Genomic DNA, 20,941 nt, shown 5'->3' on the forward strand with positions numbered 1-20,941 from the left:
TGTGCCAATTACTTTTTTTTTTAATCTTTTTATTATGTTATTGGAGGGTAGTTTTGGAAAGTCCAAAAAGGAGAAACCAAACTTATATTTCCATATATATATATAAATGTATATGTATACATTTATATTTATATATTTATATCGAGGGTGCGCTTGCTTGAGTGAAATTCTTTTTCGAGAATTGGTTTTCCGAATTTCACTCATTTGGTATAACTTGCGGTCAATGAAAAATTCATGCATAAAATTAGAAAAGTGATAATTTTATTTCTATATCTAAAAATGTGAAAATACCTTTCAAAATTGCTCATTTCAAATTTTTAATTTTCTTATTTTTTAAATTTCTAAATATTTTTATGTTTTTAATTTCATTTTGTTTTTCATTTTATTTTTTATTTGTCTTCTTCAGCAGCCAGTAGCCGAGGCCCGAGGAAGAAGAAAAAGGAAAAAAAAATAAAAATATAAAGTAAAAATAAAAAATATTGACGAAACTTATTCAATGGTCACTGCTAATTGCTATTGATCCCAAATCTTTGGGGTTGCTCATAAAATTAAATAATTTATTTAAAAATTATATATATATTTTTTTGTCTTAGATAAAATCATTGAAATCATTTTCTAAATGAGAACCAAACACCAAAAAAAAGTTTTGGTAACATATCACCAAATAAAGGAAAACCAACCGTTTTCATTTTTCATAAAAAAGTTTCGGCGGGGGTTGGCCGCCATTGGTGGCTCGCGGCCAAGCCTAGGCAAGGGCCGTCGGCCCTCACCGGACTTGGGCGAGGGCCGCTGGCACTCGCCAGCCCTCGATGGGGCGACCCTCGCCCCGTCGGCCGATGGCTCGGGGTTGCCGACCCCGGGCCGACCAGCCCCCACTCGTCGCCCGCCATTGCCGGCGACAATGGGGCGACGACGATGAGTACCGTGCAAGCCCCCGTTCTTGACTGCCCTCGTCATTATGACTCATCTTGATTTCTTTTTTACTTTTTTTTTGTTATTTAGTCAATTTTGCAATTGCAAATGTTGAAGTTCTGATTTTTTAGGTATTTTTTTATAATTATTTTCATTTTTTTTTTCAGTTTTTAGCTTATTAGGTGGAATTTTTTTAAATTAAGTTTTGACTTTTTTATTGCTAATTGTGATTCTCGGCGTGCCACGTATGCGTCACGTATGATTTCTGGCAAGCCACGGTCCTTAATCGATCTACAGTGAGATTAACAGCTTGGTCCGGGCCACAAAACATAATTATAGATTATTGTGGTGTCTGTTCCTTCAATGATTTATGACATATAACATGCTGTTATTCTCGCAGTAGCCCAAATGCTCTTATGCTAGCAAAGTCCAAAACCATACATTAGGAACCGAACGGTCATTCCTTTTCCTAGGTCATTCCATTCCAAAAACACTTTCCAGTCCTAATCGACTTCGTCGCGGGATACCAAGCATGTTGTTATAACATAGTATTACCAAATGATGAAGAAGGAACGAATCAAACTGTTCGAACAAAATCAACCAAAGGACCAAAATCCTTGAGAGCCGCAAAAAAACGAAAGAAAATTGTAGGTTAAGTTTCTACATAGAACCGCAAAAATGTCTATTCCCGAAGAATTTCAATGTGGCTCTAGAGCGTCTAAGCAACAGAGCCGCGAGCCCTTATTCTCGCGTGTCCACAGCATGGGGTTGGACTTCAACGGTTCAGTCCTCGTATAAACCCCCACCGGTCAAGCTCATCTCTCCACTTTATTACCTTTCTTCAATCTTCTTCCATTGACTCTCTCGCTCTCTCTCTCTCTCTCTCTCTCTCTCTCTCTCTCTCTCTCAGAGTCCATCGTTACTCTGCTTCTTTTCCAGCAGAGCCAGATGTTGCCTGTGTGAAGGATCAGAGAAATGGAGAACATGGAAGAGACCAAGAAGACGACCCTCAAGCACTAATCGAGACTACCGCCAAGAAGAGGTCAGATCAAAGTCAAGATCTTCAAGTTATTGGCGGATCAGATCATCAAACTTGCGAAAATGGCTGTACATATACTGAGTAAAGCATGCTGTTGTAACAGCAAGTTTGACTCTGTAGAGCCAATTGAAGACACGTAGCCTCGGCTAGTTGCTCGCATCATTTTTCAGGAGTACACCGATGGATTGGTGGTGATGAAGACGAGATGAACAATGCAAACGAAGATGCTAGTGATGAAACACCTTGCATATGTATGGAATTTAGATGAGGCTGATGCATTCTACAACAATTATGCTAAAGAAGCGGGATTTGACATTAAAGTGTTAAACTCGTATAAAAGAAAAGGCTGCGAGGAAAAACTTGTGGGGTATTTTGTTGCAGTCATCAAGGGTTCAAGATGGAAAAGCAGTCAGTTAAGTCTAAGACCGGGAAAAAGATGCGGTTATCCAACAATGATTAGAAGTACATCTAGTTGAGTCTCGTAAGTGGGAAATAACAAAAGTTGTACTCGATCAAAATCATTTAAGATCTCCTCGAAGTGCTAGATTCTTTACATCACCAGGGAATATTGGCACCAGAACAAAAAGAAAAATCGAGTTCCACTGTGGTGTAGGGATTAGAACCAATAGATCGTCTCAAGCATTGGTTGTTGTAGAAAGAGGGCATGAGAACTTAAATTTTGAAGAAAAAAATGTTCGATATCATGTTACATAGTACAAAAGGTTGAGATTGCAAGAAGGAGTTGGGCATGCACTTCTAAATTGTCTTTCAACCGTGCGGCTGAAAATTTTCAATTTTTATTATGTGCATGATTTGGATGATGAACAGAGACTGCATAGTGTTTTTTGGGCGGACGCACAAAATTTAGAGACAGTAATCACTCATACATGTTTGTCTATGCACATATCCATTGAAAAAAGCATGGACTCCATGATAATGACTCGCTTCGAACGTTGTATGAGGAAAGGGAAAAATGGGTGCCAATATATTTGAAAAAATGCCTTTTTGGCAGGCATGTTAACTACTCAAAGAAGTGAGGGTATGAATGTTTTTTTCGATCGATATGTACATAGACAAACATGTTTGAGTGATTTTGTCTCTAATTATGAGCTTGCACTCAAAGACAAGTATAAAAAAGAAGCCCGTGCTGATTTTGATTCCAGACAATCGGAACCTTGGTTGAAAACCAAGTGTTATTATGAGAAGCAACTCTCATCCATATATACCCATAGAATCTTTAAAAAATTTCAAATTGAAGTTGAGATGATGTTGCTGTGCTTTGACATACCTCAAGTGCACACAGATGGAGTAGCATCAACTTTTAGAGTAAACTAGCTTCCAGGTGATCATGATAATGGTAACTCAAAAATTGTCAAATTTGAGGTTTTTGCATTCTAACACGGGCACTAAAGTTGACCGCATCTGTGGGGTGGGATGTTTGCTTTTACGGGTTATCTTTTTAGATATGCACTATGTGTTCTTCGGGAAAAGTACCAAAAAAGTCCTAGATTTATTACATTGGTGCTAATTTAATCATAAACTTTTCAATTGGATCAATTCAGTCCTAAACCTTTGTGCATTTGATCAATTCAGTCCTAAATCTTTGTGCATTGGTATCAATTTTGGCCGAATTTCGCTAACATGGAAGCCGACAGTACTATGTAGGACGGCCAGTGCCGATGTAGATATTTTTTAATAATATTTTTTATACAAAATTATTTTTTTCTTTTTCTTTCCTTTCCTTCTTAAACTTAGATTTGGTGGTCAAGGGTCGCCGGCAATCCTGCGGTCCCTTGGGTGAGGGCTGGCCAGCCCTTGCCGTTCGTTGGCGAGGGTTGGCTGGTCGTCGATGGCCGCCGGCGAGGGTCGCAGCTCTTGCAAGATCCGGGCAATGGCCTCTCCTAGGGCCATTGCGGCCTCACTAGTCGTGTGTGAGCCCGAGGATGAGGGCTGGCTAGCCCTCGCCCAAGGATTGGCGAGGGATACCAGCGACCCTCGTCGGCCAAATCTAAGATTAAAAAAAAAAGGAAAAAAATAATTAAAAAATAATATTTTGCAAAAAATATTATAAAAAAATATCCACGTTAGCGCTCGAGGTCCTATGTGGCACCATTGGCGTCCACATTAGCGATTGCCAAAATTTGCCAAGATAGATTGAATTATCAATGCAAAAAGGTTTAGGACTAAATTAGTGCAATTGAAGGTTTTAGGACTGAATTGGTATCATGCCATAGATTTAAGACTTTTTTGGTACTTTTCGCTGTGTTCTTCATCACATTGGAATAAATGAGAGACCGAGCAATTACATATTGTTTCGATGAAGAAAGGAGTTCAAGCATTCGTACCTTTTGAACTTTATATCTAATGATGTCAATTTTGACAATCCAAATGAATGTTATGATCACTTATTTAATTAAGCTATATAGATCTCACAAGAAGGTTCAAAATCCAGAGATGGTTTTAGATTTGTTTTGCAAGTATTTGAGGAGGCAAATAAAAAGATTCATATTACGGATCTTGATCGGGTGGAAGAGCACCCAATCAATTTCTATCGGAATGATACTCAAAGCATCCTGATAAAGGCTCCAATCCAAGAGAAGAGACCTCGTCGTCCAAGAGAAAATCGACTCAAGAATCCAATTTTGAAACCGAAAAGAAAAGCATCTAGGTAGATTTATCTATTTTGCTTTAATTACACATTGTGATTACTTGTGTATTAAACAATAGACTTTAAAGCTTAAGAACTCCCCCCCCCCACAAACCAATAATTCTATTTCTTTTGTCAGATACAAATAATTCTAGTTAACGCGACGTAATTTTCTCATATTTTTGTTTTTAGCTTGATAGTAGTTTGCTAAATTAATGCATCTGAACTTTCTTGTAGAAAAAACAACCCCTGATCACTTGATGCACATTGGCACTCGAATGAATCTGTATCCTACGATATGGTGTTTCCAAACTATTTTCCCTTAATTATGTAGAATTTTTGTGAAAATATATGTCCTAACATCTACTAGTTGAATTAACGAATACAATATGTCAGGATGAGGGTACAAGGAATTTCATTAGTTTTCACTAAATTGGGGATTTGGATCAGAGTCACCGTAGCTATTTTCAAAATTTCATTTGCAATTGAGAAAGAATTGGTGGTCTTCAATCATTGCTGGTACTTGTTATTTTTTTTCGTTTTGAAATCAAATACCTTAGTATAAATAGACTTTTATTCTGTATGAAATGATATAAGGTCAGTTGTTTTGTGGTTATGTGAATATTCTCAATGAACCAAACATTGGAGCCACATTAAGTAAAATTTGAATAAAAATGGATTGAAACCATTGTTGTTTTTACTTTATTTTGACTCATGTGATCCTCACATTGGCTTTGTAATGTTTTAGGTCCCTCCACATCGTCATCTATGAGATTTAGATCAAGGGTAAATTTTTTCTCTACTAATTCATTATTCTTAATTTGATTTTTTCTTTACTTAATTTTTTCATACATAATCGATGTCACTGGTCTTAATTTTAGGTCATCCGATAGTCCTTCAAGGGCAATTTGATTTGAGCGAAAGGAATGAGAAGCCATTTCATTGCACGATGATTTCATCACAAGTTACTAGTGGCCAACGATTCATCTTTTAAACACCTACTTTCAGCAGAACCAGTTTTAATGGAAGAAAATCAACTTTAGATGAGCAAAAAGTGATTTTGCTTTACGAAGAAAAGATATTACGTTTTGAAAGATACGTGAATATGGATATGTCGAAATTGGTAGGTACATCACAGAAAGTATTTAGATGTTTTGGATACGCGATAAGCAAATCACGTGTAGCTTCATGGGGCGTTCCAGGAACGCCAAGTTGGCTCCCCTGAAACGCTACGCGCCCTTCTCAATGGCGACGGAGTTCAGACCTGACGCCAACTTCTCTCGTCACTATAAAAGACTCCCATTCCATGGACATCCTCGTCTCCCTCTCTGTTTCTCTCTGAATCTCTCTGTTTCTCTCTACACCTTCACTGAGATCGACGACTCGCCAGGTGCTTTCTCTCGCTCTCTCTCTCTCTCTCTCTCTCTCTCTCTCTAGTTTCGATGAACTTGTTGGCTGATGACACCCTCGCTGTGGTCCGGGCTCGCCTTGCCGTATGGTGAATCGGTGTGAAAGAATGCTTCGTTATTAATCACATTCACGGCAATGTAGTATGGAAGTGAGGCGTGAAAGAGTGGTTACCTTAAGAGTCTCTGCTTTTACTTTCACTGTAATTCATTCCGCTTTGACCTAGTGTTGCCTGGTGTTTGTACTCTCGTTTGTGCATTTCTTCATGGCGTCGTGCCGTGTAATTCCACGCTTCTTGATTGGCAATCTTATCTCACTCCTATTCCTGTGCACGACCAGGGTTTTGATGCCGGAATTTTTCTGTAGAATCGCGAGAATTAATGTCTGTTCCAACCAGCCGTAAGCGCTTGGTCACTCTTTGAAGTTCCAAGCTTGTTAGATTCTCTTTCTGCAGATTACCCTGCGGTGCCTTGTTGTAGAAGTAACATTCCGCTTTTTTTCTCGTATTGTTCAAGTAGAAGAATTTACGGCTCGAAATCCCTTCGCAGCTTCTGGGAGGCCGACTAGTTGCGCCTTTGAACCACAATCAGCATTCGGGCAGGCTAATAATGAAAATAACAGCTGTTTTGGGCCTCAATCAGCATTTGGTTCACCAGCAGGTGGCTCTGTATCTGGTGGAGCTTCAACAGGAGTTTTCGGGGGACAGTTCTACTCGAACTCCTTCGCCCTTCTCTTCCCAAGCTGCCTTTGGTGCTTCTTCAACAGCTTTTGGCGGTAGGACAACTTCTATAATTTTAGTTCCCTTTTTACTTGTTAATAATTTCTTGTATAGTATCGAATTAATTTCGCTTGGTCATTTGGATTTGATTCAAGAATTGGAAGCTGTCACCAAATATGTTTCTCTTAACAACTACATGTCTCTAGGCTGTTTCATACTCATGATGATTGTCTTCAGTTTGTGTCGCACAACTATATGTCTCTAAGGCTGTTTCATACTCATGGTGATTGTCTTCAGTTTGTGTCGATTGTCTTCAGTTTGTGTCGCAGTGCTATTTAATTAGCACTTGACGATGGATGACTTGTCTATTTTCATCACTATTTTTCCTCCTATTTTTCTGGAAACTTTTCTATACGCGTCGCACTTTGGATCCGTATAGTGCGTGAGCAGACTTTCAAAGGAGACGGTATTTTTTCTTACTCTATTCTCGCCTCTGGACCTGCCTACTGTTCTTATAAAGAAAGTATCAACTTTCCAGATATGCATTTTTCGAGGAACGTAATCGATAACAAAAGCTATTGATGGTCTTGTTTCAACTTTGTTCTTACCTCAGTAGGACATGTACTTGATTTGGATGCATCGGTTTTGTTTCGATGTTGGGCGTTCAAAGACTTCATTATACAACTTTAAGAAAGTAATAATGCAATATGTGGGCTAAGAATTAATAAAAAAGCCCATTTTTAATTCTTTAACCCAAGCCCAGCCAGCCTTCTGCTTCTTTTCTCCTCATGCAGCAGAAAATCACGATCAAGAGGAGCAACGAGGGAAAGAAAGGGGCTCAACCGAGAGAGAGGGGAGAGAGAGAGAAAGAGAGAGAATGTCTTGGCGCCCTTACGATCCGAACGCCGCAGCGAGCTAAATCGTCGTCATCTTGTGCTGCCGGGTAAGAATCGAAGCCCTTATTCGTCTAAATAGAAAAATTTTCGGGTTTAGGATAAAAATTCGGATTTATGGGAAAATTGAGCCGCTAAATCAGATTTTGGAGTTGTTAAGTTAAGATTTTTTTAGGAAATGATAGTTTAGGGTGTTATGGAGCTGTGTGACTTTACAGAATTTAATTTGGACTTATGGTTTGTCCGAAACAAAATTTGGAAGTTTGACGTGCGCAGTGAACAGTGCGCGACCAGAACATATTGCGCCCGTTCTTGCTGATTTTCGGATAGATTCTGGTCAAGCCGTGTTGGGGGTTTTGTTGTATATTAAGAGAGCTTTCTTTAGACTATAAGTTTGTTTAAATCGAAGCTTGGAGGAGAGAGTTATGGTCCGTTTAAGTTTATCGCGCAAGCTGCGCGTAGCGGACAGCATACATGTCCCCTATGAGCGAGCGTTTTGTTGGTGCGTAGGTGTCGCCTTAGTGACAAATAGGCCTTTTTCAGTCGAGTCATGTTTTAGGGTAGCATATTACTCAGTTTTTTATATTGTTTTTCATAGATTTGATAGGAATACGTATGCGTCAATTTGGGTAACCATCGTAGGTTGGTTTTTGACTTCGCTAGGCGAGTGATATTATTTTTTCTTTGTGTTTGTAAACTCATATTTCGAAAATGATAATACTAAGTATGTTATGACTTGAGAAAATAGCATTGTTTGTTCCATAAAACAAGATCGAACATTTACTGCTGTATTGTCTATTGGATACGGCTTGTGAACGATTTGCGCTGTGGGTTTCGAGTTGGTTCTGATATACTTTCTAGTTTATGAGAAGGATGTTATTAATTATGTGGTGCTCAAGATAGCTGTGAACCCAATTGAAGGGTTTGTGGGTATGCCCATACAAATTAGGATATCCTTGTAGGTCGAGCCACCGGCATTATAGGTAGAGACCTTGCCAAGGAGGGAATCTTGGTCGCCCTTTGTCACCGGCGTTACACATGATCATAGTTAGAATCTTGAGCATGAGATTGGTCGATGGATAAACCATTGACACGTGTTTTGATGAGATTAGTCAATGGATAGACCATTGACGTGTTTTTCACTAGATTGATCAATGGATTAGATCATTGATATGTGCTTTGATCTTATGATCCGATGTGGATACTTTTGCTATGAATATGTTATGTTCGGGTAATGTATAACTCGTTTTGGTCTTAAAGGTTTGATATGTTTTGAGTTTGATGTAAATGAGTTATATTTTGAATATTAAATGTGCATAGTGATCGTTCGATCCGCTTAGAAGAAATGTATTACTCATCGAGCCGTGTTAGCTCACCCCTTCCATTTCCCTTGTCTTTCAAGTTCAACGAGTCACAAATAGGACGAGAGCGAACGTTAGCAGATGACATTTTGTTAATGGGGCTTTTGGGTATGAGTTATAAGTTGGATGTGGCTTTGATGAGCCTTTGAGTTGTTGTTAGAGGTGTATATCCATTTGGCAGAGATATGTACATGTCTTTTTGATGAATATGTACAGATATCTTTTGATGGTTTAGCAGCAAACTCTGATTTTTGTAAACAAAGGATCTCTTTATCAAGTTTATATGGATGTACATATTTGTTATCAAGTTGAGTTTTGGATTTGTGGAGGCTGTGTCCCTTTGAGAAAGGACAGCTGTGTCATGGCCCTTAAAGTGGATTTGGGGCGTGACAAATAATTACAAGGTATGAATGTTTAGTATGGGTATTCCTTCAGCAAAATTACGTGCTGCTTTATGACCAATAATTTTGGAATGATTTCTTGCTATAGGGGACCCGTTCTTCCGCTTTTCTCCTTACATCCGTTCTGGCACTTCATCACCGTCGTGCGTCTCTACATACCATACTATGTATGATGCCATTTATGGGGCATCAGAATTTCTTTGTGAACTATTTTATGCATGCCAGAAACTTTATAAGTATATATATGCTGTTTTACATGCTAAGAATCTCTCTTTCTCCTCTTCTTAATCCCAAAAGGATCTTCTCCTTTTGGTTTCACTCCAGCTTGAACAAGTACTTCTGGCACCATGAGTCACCCATCACCGCCTGCAGTTGGGAGCAGCATTTTTCATTCTTCTATGCCATGGGGTGCTCAAAGTCAATCAGTTTTTAGAGCTAGTTCTAATCCAGGCTCTGGTTCGACCACCCCCGCCTTCGGAGCTACAAGCAACCCCGCCTTGGGTTCAACCCCGACAGCTGCATTTGGTGCAACAAGTTCTCCCCTCTTTGGGTCGGGAGGTGCAATTGGGGCTTCCAGTAATGCAGCCTTCGGGTCTTCTCCACCTTTTGGGCCATCAGGAACCGCATTTAGGAGCAACCGGTTTGGATCGGGATCTTATGGAGCTCATATTGGTGAGATGTGCAATGTTGCGCTTGTTTTGTGGAACACTAGATTTTTGTATACTTGCCTTTATGGAGCAAAATTGGTAGTTATCAACAGTTCCCCTCCCCATACTTTCGGTTGCTAAGTTTAGTGGTAAGTTCCCTCTTTTTCACGATTGGTAATGCGGGGTCTCATGTAGCTACACCAACGGTTAGCGGGACCGAGTTTGGAAACTCATCCTCGGGAGGTCAGCCTAGGGGAAGTCGTGTGGCTCCTTTCACCCCGACCGAGGAAGAGATCGGAGAAAGGCTGCCTTCCAAGCTCCAATCAATTTGCCGTATGCCCGTCTACGAATGTAGAAGCCAAGAGGAGCTTAGATGGGAGGATTACCAGCGGGGGGACAAAGGTACCCGAAATGATTATGTGCTACAATGGCTCTTGCCACCTCCTAAGTTAATTTGTGTAATCATCGTTTTACCAGGAACCTACGAAATTGATTTTGACCGGTTACTTTGTGTCATTCTCGTGTGGACCAAATCACGCTGGTCGGCCTGGTGCTAGTGTTGGCCCCGGTGCATCTTTTGCCATTCCTCGGCCTACTTTTAGTCAGTCATCTCCTTTTTCTTCGACTACGGCTTCCGATGCATTTTCTTACGCCCCCGCTTCCAGTGGGTCCCCGAAACGTACGAAATTGATATTGACGAATTACTTTCTCTCATTCTCGTGTGGACCAAATCACGTTGGTCATTCTGGTGTTAGCGTTGGCCCCGGTGCATCTTTTGCCATTCCTTGGCCTACTTTTGGTCGATCATCTCCTTTTTCTTCTTCATTTACCGTCGTTGTTAGATCACCAGCTTTTGCAATTGAAGTTAGCGCACCGCTATCCATGTTTTCTTACCTCAATGGGACATTCATTTGATTTGAATGCATCGGTTTTGTTTCGATGCTGTGTGTTCAAATACTTCACTATTCAACTTTAAGAAAGTAATAATTACAAGGTAAGAATGTTTAGTATGGGTATTCCTACAGCAAAATTATGTGCTGCATCATGATCAATAAATTATGATCAATAATTTACGGGCATTAGAATTCTTTTGTGAACTATGCTATCCATGCCAGAAACTTTAGAAGTATACATATGCTGTTTTATGTACTAAGAATCTATCTTTCTCCTCTTCTTAATCCCAAAAGGATCTTCTCCTTTTGGTTTCACTCCGGCTCAAACAAGTACTTCTGGCACCGCAAGTCATCCATCACCGCCTACATTTGGGAGCAGCATTTTTTGTTCTTCTATGCCGTGGGGTGCACGAAGTCAACCAAGATTTAGAGCTAGTTCTGATCCAGGCTCCGGTTCGACCACCCCCGCCTTTGGTTCAACCCCGACGGCTGCATTTGCATTTGGTGCACCAAGTTCTCCCATCTTTGGGTCCGGTTCGACCACCCCCGCCTTTGGTTCAACTTCGACCACCCCTAACTTTGGTTCAACCCCGACAACTGCATTTGCATTTGGTGCACCTAGTTCTCCCATCTTTGGGTCCGGTTCGACCACCCCCGCCTTTGGTTCGACCCCGACCGCTGCATTTGATGCAACAAGTGCTACCCTCTTTGGGTCCGGAGGTGCATTTGGGGCTTCTTGCAGCTCGTCATTAAGCTTTGGATCTTCTCCAGCTTTTGGGCCATCAGAAATCGCATTTAGGAGCTACCAGTATGGATCGGGATCTTATGGAGCTCATGTCGGTGAGATATTCAATATTTTCTTGTTTTGTGGAGAACTAGTTTTTTGTGTACTTGCCTTTAGGGAGGAAAATGGGTAAAAACCGTCTTATCAACAGTTCCACTCTCCATACTTATTGGTTGCTAAGTTTAATGGTAAGTTGCCCCTTTTTCACGATTGGTTATGCAGGTTCTCATGCGGCTCCACCAACAGTTAGCGGGACCGAGTTTGGAAACTCATCCTCCGGAGGTCGGCCTAGGGGAAGTCGTGTGGCTCCTTTCACTCCGACTCGGGAAGAGATCGGAGAATGGCTGTCTTCCAAGCTCCAGTCAATTTGCGGTATGCCTGTCTACGAATGTGAAAGCCATGAGGAAGTTAGATGGGAGGATTACCAGATGGGGGACAAAGGTACCCAAAATGATTATGTGCTACAATGGCTCTTGCCACCTCCTAAGTTAATTTGTGTAATCATCGTTTTACCAGGAACCTACGAAATTGATTTTGACCAGTTACTTTGTGTCATTCTCGTGTGGACCAAATCACGCTGGTCGGCCTGGTGCTAGTGTTGGCCCCAGTGCATCGTTTGCCATTCCTCACCCTACTTTTAGTCGGTCATCTCCTTTTTCTTCGACTACAGCTTCCGATGCATTTTCTTTCGCCCCCGCTTCCAGTGGGTCCCGTAAACGTACGAAATTGATATTGACGAATTACTTTCTCTCATTCTCGGGTGGACCAAATCACGTTGGTCATTCGGGTGTTAGCGTTGGCCCCGGTGCATCTTTTGCCATTCCTTGGCCTACTTTTGGTCGATCATCTCCTTTTTCTTCTTCATTACTTGTCGTTGTTAGATCACCAGCTTTTGCAATTGAAGTTAGCACACCGCTATCCATGTTTTCTTACCTCAATGGGACATTTATTTGATTTGAATGCGTTGGTTTTGTTTCGATCTTGTGTGTTCAAATACTTAACTATACAACTTTAAGAAAGTAATAATTACAAGGTAAGAATGTTCAGTATGGGTATTCCTACAGCAAAATTATGTGCTGCATCATGATCAATAAATTATGATCAATAATTTACGGGCATTAGAATTCTTTTGTGAACTATGCTATCCATGCCAGAAACTTTAGAAGTATACATATGCTGTTTTATGTACTAAGAATCTATCTTTCTCCTCTTCTTAATCCCAAAAGGATCTTCTCCTTTTGGTTTCACTCCGGCTCAAACAAGTACTTCTGGCATTGCAAGTCATCCATCACCGCCTACATTTGGGAGCAGCATTTTTTGTTCTTCTATGCCGTGGGGTGCACGAAGTCAACCAAGATTTAGAGCTAGTTCTGATCCAGGCTCCGGTTCGACCACCCCCGCCTTTGGTTCAACTTCAACCACCCCCGCCTTTGGTTCAACCCCGACGGCTGCATTTGCATTTGGTGCACCAAGTTCTCCCATCTTTGGGTTTGGTTTGACCACCCCCGCCTTTGGTTCAACTTCAGCCACCCCTAACTTTGGTTCAACCCCGACAACCGCATTTGCATTTGGTGCACCAAGTTCTCCCATCTTTGGGTCGGGTTCGACCACCCCCGCCTTTGGTTCGACTTCAACCACCCCCGCCTTTGGTTCAACTTCAACCACCCCTGCCTTTGGTTCAACCCCGATGGCTGCATTTGCATTTGGTGCACCAAGTTCTCCCATCTTTGGGTCGGGTTCGACCACCCCCGCCTTTGGTTCAACTTCGACCACCCCTAACTTTGGTTCAACCCCGACAACCGCATTTGCATTTGGTGCACCTAGTTCTCCCATCTTTGGGTCCGGTTCGACCACCCTCGCCTTTGGTTCGACCCCGACTACCGCATTTGATGCAACAAGTGCTACCCTCTTTGGGTCCGAAGGTGCATTTGGGGCTTCTTGCAGCTCGTCATTAAGCTTTGGATCTTCTCCAGCTTTTGGGCCATCAGAATCTGCATTTAGGAGCTACCAGTGTGGATCGGGATCTTATGGAGCTCATGTCGGTGAGATATTCAATATTTTCTTGTTTTGTGGAGAACTAGTTTTTTGTGTACTTGCCTTTAGGGAGAAAAATGGGTAAAAACCGTCTTATCAACAGTTCCACTCTCCATACTTGTTGGTTGCTAAGTTTAATGGTAAGTTCCCTCTTTTTCACGATTGGTAATGCGTGGTCTCATGTAGCTACACCAACAGTTGGCGGGACCGAGTTTGGAAACTCATCCTCCGGAGGTCAGCCTAGGGGAAGTCGTGTGGCTCCTTTCACCCCGATCGAGGAAGAGACTGGAGAAAGGCTGCCTTCCAAGCTCCAATCAATTTGTGGTATGCCTGTCTACGAATGTAGAAGCCAAGAGGAACTTAGATGGGAGGATCACCAAGTGGGGGACAAAGGTACCCGAAATGATTATGTACTACAATGGCTCTTGCCACCTCCTAAGTTAATTTGTGTAATCATCGTTTTACCAGGAACCTACGAAATTGATTTTGACCAGTTACTTTGTGTCATTCTCGAGTGGACCAAATCACGCTGGTCAGGCCGGTGCTAGTGTTGGCCCCGGTGCATCTTTTGCCATTCCTCGGCCTACTTTTAGTCGATCATCTCCTTTTTCTTCGACTACGACTTCCGATGCATTTTCTTCCGCCCCCGCTTCCAGTGGGTCCCGTAAACGTACGAAATTGATATTAACGAATTACTTTCTGTCATTCTCGGTTGGACCAAATCATGTTGATCATTCCGGTGTTAGCGTTGGCCCCGGTGCATCTTTTGCCATTCCTTGGCCTACTTTTGGTCAGTCATCTCCTTTTTCTTCTTCATTTACCGTCGTTGTTAGATCACCAGCTTTTGCAATTGAAGCTAGCGCACTGCTATCCATGTTTTCTTACCTCGGTGGGACATTCGTTTGATTTGAATGCATCGGTTTTGTTTCGATGCTGTGTGTTCAAATACTTCACTATTCAACTTTAAGAAAGTAATAATTACAAGGTAAGAATGTTTAGTATGGGTATTCCTACAGCAAAATTATGTGCTGCATCATGATCAATAAATTATGATCAATAATTTACGGGCATTAGAATTCTTTTGTGAACTATGCTGTCCATGCCAGAAACTTTAGAAGTATGCATATGCTGTTTTATGTACTAAGAATCTATCTTTCTCCTCTTCTTAATCCCAAAAGGATCTTCTCCTTTTGGTTTCACTCCGGCTCAAACAAGTACTTCTGGCACCGCAAGTCATCCATCACCGCCTACATTTGGGAGCAGTATTTTTTGTTCTTCTATGCCATGGGGTGCACGAAGTCAACCAAGATTTAGAGCTAGTTCTGATCCAGGCTCGGGTTCGACCACCCCCGCCTTTGGTTCAACCCCGACGGCTGCATTTGCATTTGGTGCACCAAGTTCTCCCATCTTTGGGTCCGGTTTGACCACCCCCGCCTTTGGTTCATCTTCGACCACCCCTAACTTTGGTTCAACCCCGACAACCGCATTTGCATTTGGTGCACCAAGTTCTCCTATCTTTGGGTCCGGGTTCGACCACCCCTGCCTTTGGTTCGACTTCAACCACCCCCGCCTTTGGTTCAACTTCGACCACCCTCGCCTTTGGTTCAACTTCAACCACCCCCGCCTTTGGTTCAACCCCGACGGCCGCATTTGCATTTGGTGCACCAAGTTCTCCCATCTTTGGGTCCGGTTCAACGACCCCCGCCTTTGGTTCAACTTCAACCACCCTTGCCTTTGGTTCAACCCCGACGGCTGCATTTGCATTTGGTGCACCAAGTTCTCCCATCTTTGGGTCCGGTTCGACCACCCCCGCCTTTGGTTCAACTTCGACCACCCCTAACTTTGGTTCAACCCCGACAACCGCATTTGCATTTGGTGCACCAAGTTCTCCCATCTTTGGGTCCGGTTCGACAACCCCCGCCTTTGGTTCGACCCCGACCGCTGCATTTGATGCAACAAGTTCTACCCTCTTTGGGTCCGGTGGTGCATTTGGGGCTTCTTGCAGCTCGTCATTCAGCATCGGATCTTCTCCAGCTTTTGGGCCATCAGAAACTGCATTTAGGAGCTACCAGTGTGGATCGGGATCTTATGGAGCTCATATCGGTGTGATATTCAATATTTTCTTGTTTTGTGGAGAACTAGTTTTTTGTGTACTTGCCTTTGGGGAGAAAAATGGGTAAAAACCGTCTTATCAACAGTTCCACTCTCCATACTTATTGGTTGCTAAGTTTAATGGTAAGTTCCCCCTTTTTCACGATTGGTAATGCAGGTTCTGATGCAGCTACACCAACGGTTAGCGGGACCGAGTTTGGAAACTCATCCTCTAGAGGTCAGCCTAGGGGAAGTCGTGTGGCTCCTTTCACTCCGACTCGGGAAGAGAACGGAGAATGGCTGTCTTCCAAGCTCCAGTCAATTTGCGGTATGCCTGTCTACGAATGTGAAAGCCATGAGGAAGTTAGATGGGAGGATTACCGGCGGGGGGACAAAGGTACCCGAAATGATTTTGCTACAATGGCTCTTGCCACCTCCTAAGATAATTTGTGTAATCATCGTTTTATCGGGAACCTACGAAATTGATTTTGACCGGTTACTTTGTGTCATTCTCGGGTGGACCAAATCACGCCGGTCAGTCTGGTGCTAGTGTTGGCCCCGGTGCATCGTTTGCCATTCCTCGGCCTACTTTTAGTCAGTCATCTCCTTTTTCTTCGACTACGGCTTCCGATGCATTTTCTTCTGGCCCCGCTTCCGGTGGGTCCGTTTGGAGCTTAGTCCCAAGTAGTCCATCGCCGGTTCTCTCTACTAATGGAGACGTAATCAGTCAAACAAATGTAAGTCCTCATGAAATCATCTTCACCGAAACCGGTTCCTCGGTCCAATATGGAATTTCTAGCATGCCGGTAAGACTGTCTGTCCAATTCTTTATATGATGTCCTTGCTTTCCCTTGTTGCAAACTAAAGACAAACCGCTTTTTCCAAGTGGAATCTTTCCGATACAAATTAAAATGTTTCATGCAATGCTTTTTGTAGTTCTTCATCGGTCTTTTCGCCAAAGGTTTTTTTTTTTTTTTTTTATGGTGAAAAGCTATTGACTTTTGTAACTTCTTTTAGTTCGCAGATAAACCATCTCCCGTATCCGAATTCTCAAATATCAATAATATGTAATAGGTAGCAAGTTTTGTTTTCTCATGTGTTAGTTTTTTGAGTTGGAAGGTGCTTCTGGACTAGAAAGGTGAGAGGCACACTAGTGTAATCTATTGGTTCAAATGTTTGTCGTTTAGACAGACCCAAGAGTAGTCCATGATATCGAAAGCATTCGCCAAATCTTTCCAAAGATAAACCATTGCGGGTATTCCATTACACAAATGCAAGTTGGTCCCGCTATGAACCGAATTCGCATGAAGTTGTTGAAGAAATAAACCCAGGAGTTACTTCCTTTCACAGTGATCTATGTATCCCTGGCTCTAGCGAATAACTAGATTCGGTACAAACTCCACAACATAATTTATCGAGCAACGCGACTTATTTACAATGTCTTACACCGCAACATATCGGATGGCTATCCAATACCGAGTAATCGCTCACTACCTCTTTTCTCCATCCGCCTCTCTCGTATAGGAGGTGCCTGTTTTGCCCGACAAATCCCAAGAACATGGCATTTGGTTGCGGCCACATGGTGAAGCTTCTTGAAAGTGCTCTTCGCTGTTGTTAACCACAGCTCTCCTTCCTAGGGTTAATGATACGATTAACATGATCAATTGCGGACTTGCAGAGAATGCGCACAAAAATTGTCCATTTGTCCCATATGTTGCCAGCCAATCACCATCGGGCTCGGAGTGTACACGTGATTACTCCTCCAGGATGAAAAAACACACCGGCTGCACTTCGGATTCTGTTATAAAACCCCACTTACTTGATTGTTGTTACGGGTTCCATTTTCCTATGATGGAGACAATACTCTTAGCTGTAAAATATGGTTTTGACCAAGTCAAAGAGAAAAGCAAAAAGGACAAAAAAGAAGAAGAAAAGGGTTGAAAAGTCAAAGAAGAAGAGGGACTCATATTATAAAAAAACAAAGGAGGGGCAGCAACGGGAAGAGAGAAAACACTCGGCAGAGAAGAAGAAGAAGAAGAAGAAGAAGAGGAAGAAAGAGATGGCATACACGAATCAGATGCCTCGTCAAGACGATTCAACTTCGATTCACAAAGTTCGGTAAGTGCTCGCTCTCCTCGTTCGTATAATCGGAATGGTTTTCGTTTTTAGGGCTCAAATTCGGATTTATGGGAAAATTGAGCTGCGAAGTCATATTTTGGAGTCGTTAAATTGATATTCTTTAGGGGAACAATAGTTTAGGGTGTTGTGGAGTTGTGGGACTTTATAGAACTCGATTTGGACTTATGGTTTGTCCGAAACAAACTTGGAAGTTTGACGTGTGCAGTGAACGGTGCGCAACCAGGACATGTTATGCCCGTTCTTGCCGATTTTCAGATAGATTCTAGACAAGCTGTGTTGGGGGGTTTTGTTATACATTAAAAGAGCTTTCTTTGGACTATAAGTTCGTTAAATTGAAGCTCGGAGGAGGGAGTTATGGTCCGTTTAAGTTTAATGCGCAAGCTGCGTGTAGCGGACAACATGCATGTCCGTCATGAGTGAGCCTTTTGTTGGTGCGTAGGTGTCGTCTTAGTGACAAATAAGCTTTTTTTCAGTCAATTCATGCTTTAGAGTAGCATATTACTTAGTTTTTTATACTATTTTTCATATATCTGATAGGAACACGAGTGTGTCAGCTCGAGTAACAATCCTAAGTTAGTTTCTGGCTTTTCCAGGTGAGTGGTGTTATCTCTTCTTTGAATTTGTAAATACATATTCTGAAAAATAAAAAGTATGAGATGTATTATGTGAAAAGTGTGATTTCGGTAAAAGGTAAACGTGATGTTTATAGCATATTTGATGTATAACTTCGGATCGGGCATTTGCTACCTTAATTGTTATTTGAAATGGTTTAAAAAGTTCGTATGAAAGCCATTACGAAAGGTTATTTGTACTAATTTGTGAATGATTTTACGAATGTGCTATGAAAGGTATGGTGAAAGTTATTTTCATTATATACTTGTATATATACATGTGAATTAAGTTGCGAACTAGCTTGTGGAATGAGTTTCGAAAATGATTTGAGAGGTGCTTTACAAAAGTATTTCTAGCGGTGAGTTTTTGCGAATAGGCTATCGGTTTTGGTTTGAGAAACCAACTTGTCTCTTGATTCTGAATTGTTTTGTGAATTGTGAAATACTACTGTGAGTTGTATCGATGCTCAATATCGTTGTGAGCCCATTGAGAGGCTTGTGGGTATGCACATACTAGTATTAAGATATCCTTGTGGGCCGAGCCATTGGCATTATAGGTAGAGACCTTGCTAGGGGGGAATCTTGGTCGCCTTGTCACAAGGCGCTATACGTGACCATGGTTAGATATTTAAGCATGAGTTTGGTTAATGAAATAGACCATTGACATGTGATTTGAGATTGGTCAATGGAATGGACCATTGACATGTGATTTGAGATTAGTCGATGGAATGGACCATCGTCGTTGATTATGTATGAGATTAATTAATGGAATAGACCATTGATATTTGATTTGAAGTTTGTTGATTTAGATGAAGATTTTTGGCATTTATAAAGTTATTGTGGAAAGGTATAACTCACTTTTGGTTTTGTATATATATAAACCGTGATAACTAAAAGTAACGTGTATTTAAATATTTTGTTATTCGCGGGACCGCACTTTACCGTGTATTATGACAGATGAAAGGAAATAATTTATATTTAAAGTTGTGCTTATATTATCAAGCGAATTTGGGATTATTGAGTTCGGTTATGATTTTGTAAATATGCATAGTGGGTGCTCGATCCGCTTCGAAGAGGTACGCACTACTCATTGAGCTGTGGTTGCTCATCCCTTTCTTTCCCAATCTTTTCAAGTTGCCAATAGAGCGAGAGCGTTATCAATGGCGACTTTTGAGAGTTCGATTTTGGGTGGCTTAAGGTTGCGTCCTTCGGAAGGGTGGACGGCCGTGTCATGCCCTTTTTCTGCTAGGAATTGGGGTGTGACATTAGCAAACCTTTTGGTTTCCCTTTCTAGATTCTGTTTTATGCATTTACAAGGATGTAAAATAGAGCTGCAAGAAATATGTCTTATATGAACTGTTAGGCATATCTTTCTCCTTTCTTTTTCCAATTACTTGGAACAAAACTGTGTTTGCGAATTTTTGGTAGTTTTTCTGTTTTAAGCTCTTTTGAATGGATTTTGTTTCATTGCTAACTTTACGTCACACTGAATTTTTCAATCAAAGTAGTTCTGGAGCAATGCATCGAAGCGCAATGCATCGAAGCCATTTCAATATAATTGTCAAACCCGCTTGAATTGGTTTTGTCTTCCATTCCCTCTCCTTGTGATTTCTTTTGCCGAGAAAATATCACACCTTCCCAATTAATGGCGTCACTTGAAGGAGTTCTCGACGTCGCCGACGACACTCTACTTCACATCTCTCCCGATGAGCCTCTGTTCCTCCTGTTATGCTACCAGAAACAGTCTTCATACCCGCCAACAGTTCATTGCAAGCTACTTATATCTTGTTCACCCATCAGGTATGAAGATTTCATTTAGTAATGAGACGACAATTGATTTATAGTGCCGACCTGTTAAAGTTAGTTAAAACAAGTCAAAACTAGAAGATCAAATTTACCCAAGCCAAATGAGGTTAGCATTGTTGAATCAATAGCTCATGCCAAAACAAAGTAAGCAATAAAGTCTTAGTATTTAGCAAGAATACACCATCATGGCATACGTACCTACACTCAAGAATTGCGGACACAATCCCATTCTCAACACCAAAGAGAAATGATTATGTGTCAGTCCTTAATTCATCTTGAGATTAATAGTCCGTTCCGAGCCATAAAAAATAATTAAAATTTATTATGAGGTCAATTCTTTCAAGAATTTGTAACTCACCACATGCTGTTACTGTTAGTGTTGCACTCACCCAAAGATAGTTAACAATCAGAACATAACGATCATTCCTTTTCCCAGGTTGTTCCATTCCAAAACACTTTCCATTCTGAGTCGATTCCATTCCGGGATAATAGACATGTTGTTATAGCATACTCTTACCTAATAATGGAGAAAGAATGAATCAAAACAGTCGAACAAAT

General features: G+C 41.4%; 2 protein-coding genes across 2 annotated transcripts; one reads left to right on the forward strand and one right to left on the reverse strand.

The window, feature by feature from the left end:
• Positions 1 to 9,725: 9,725 nt before the first annotated feature.
• On the forward strand, positions 9,726 to 14,284 carry LOC115747993 (nuclear pore complex protein NUP98A-like). The gene is made up of 7 exons (XM_048275685.1): positions 9,726 to 10,050; positions 10,221 to 10,427; positions 11,213 to 11,758; positions 11,925 to 12,143; positions 12,929 to 13,744; positions 13,923 to 14,129; positions 14,205 to 14,284. Exons 1-7 carry the CDS (start codon positions 9,726 to 9,728, stop codon positions 14,282 to 14,284), a joined length of 2,400 nt encoding a protein of 799 aa, XP_048131642.1.
• A 920-nt stretch (positions 14,285 to 15,204) lies between these two features.
• On the reverse strand, positions 15,205 to 15,756 carry LOC125314184 (circumsporozoite protein-like). Its single transcript, XM_048275686.1, has one exon. The coding sequence runs from the start codon at positions 15,754 to 15,756 to the stop codon at positions 15,205 to 15,207; it is 552 nt and encodes a 183-aa protein (XP_048131643.1).
• Between the last annotated feature and the right edge of the window lie 5,185 nt (positions 15,757 to 20,941).

Source organism: Rhodamnia argentea, chromosome 3 (assembly GCF_020921035.1).
Source record: "Rhodamnia argentea isolate NSW1041297 chromosome 3, ASM2092103v1, whole genome shotgun sequence".
Taxonomy (NCBI): domain Eukaryota; kingdom Viridiplantae; phylum Streptophyta; class Magnoliopsida; order Myrtales; family Myrtaceae; genus Rhodamnia; species Rhodamnia argentea.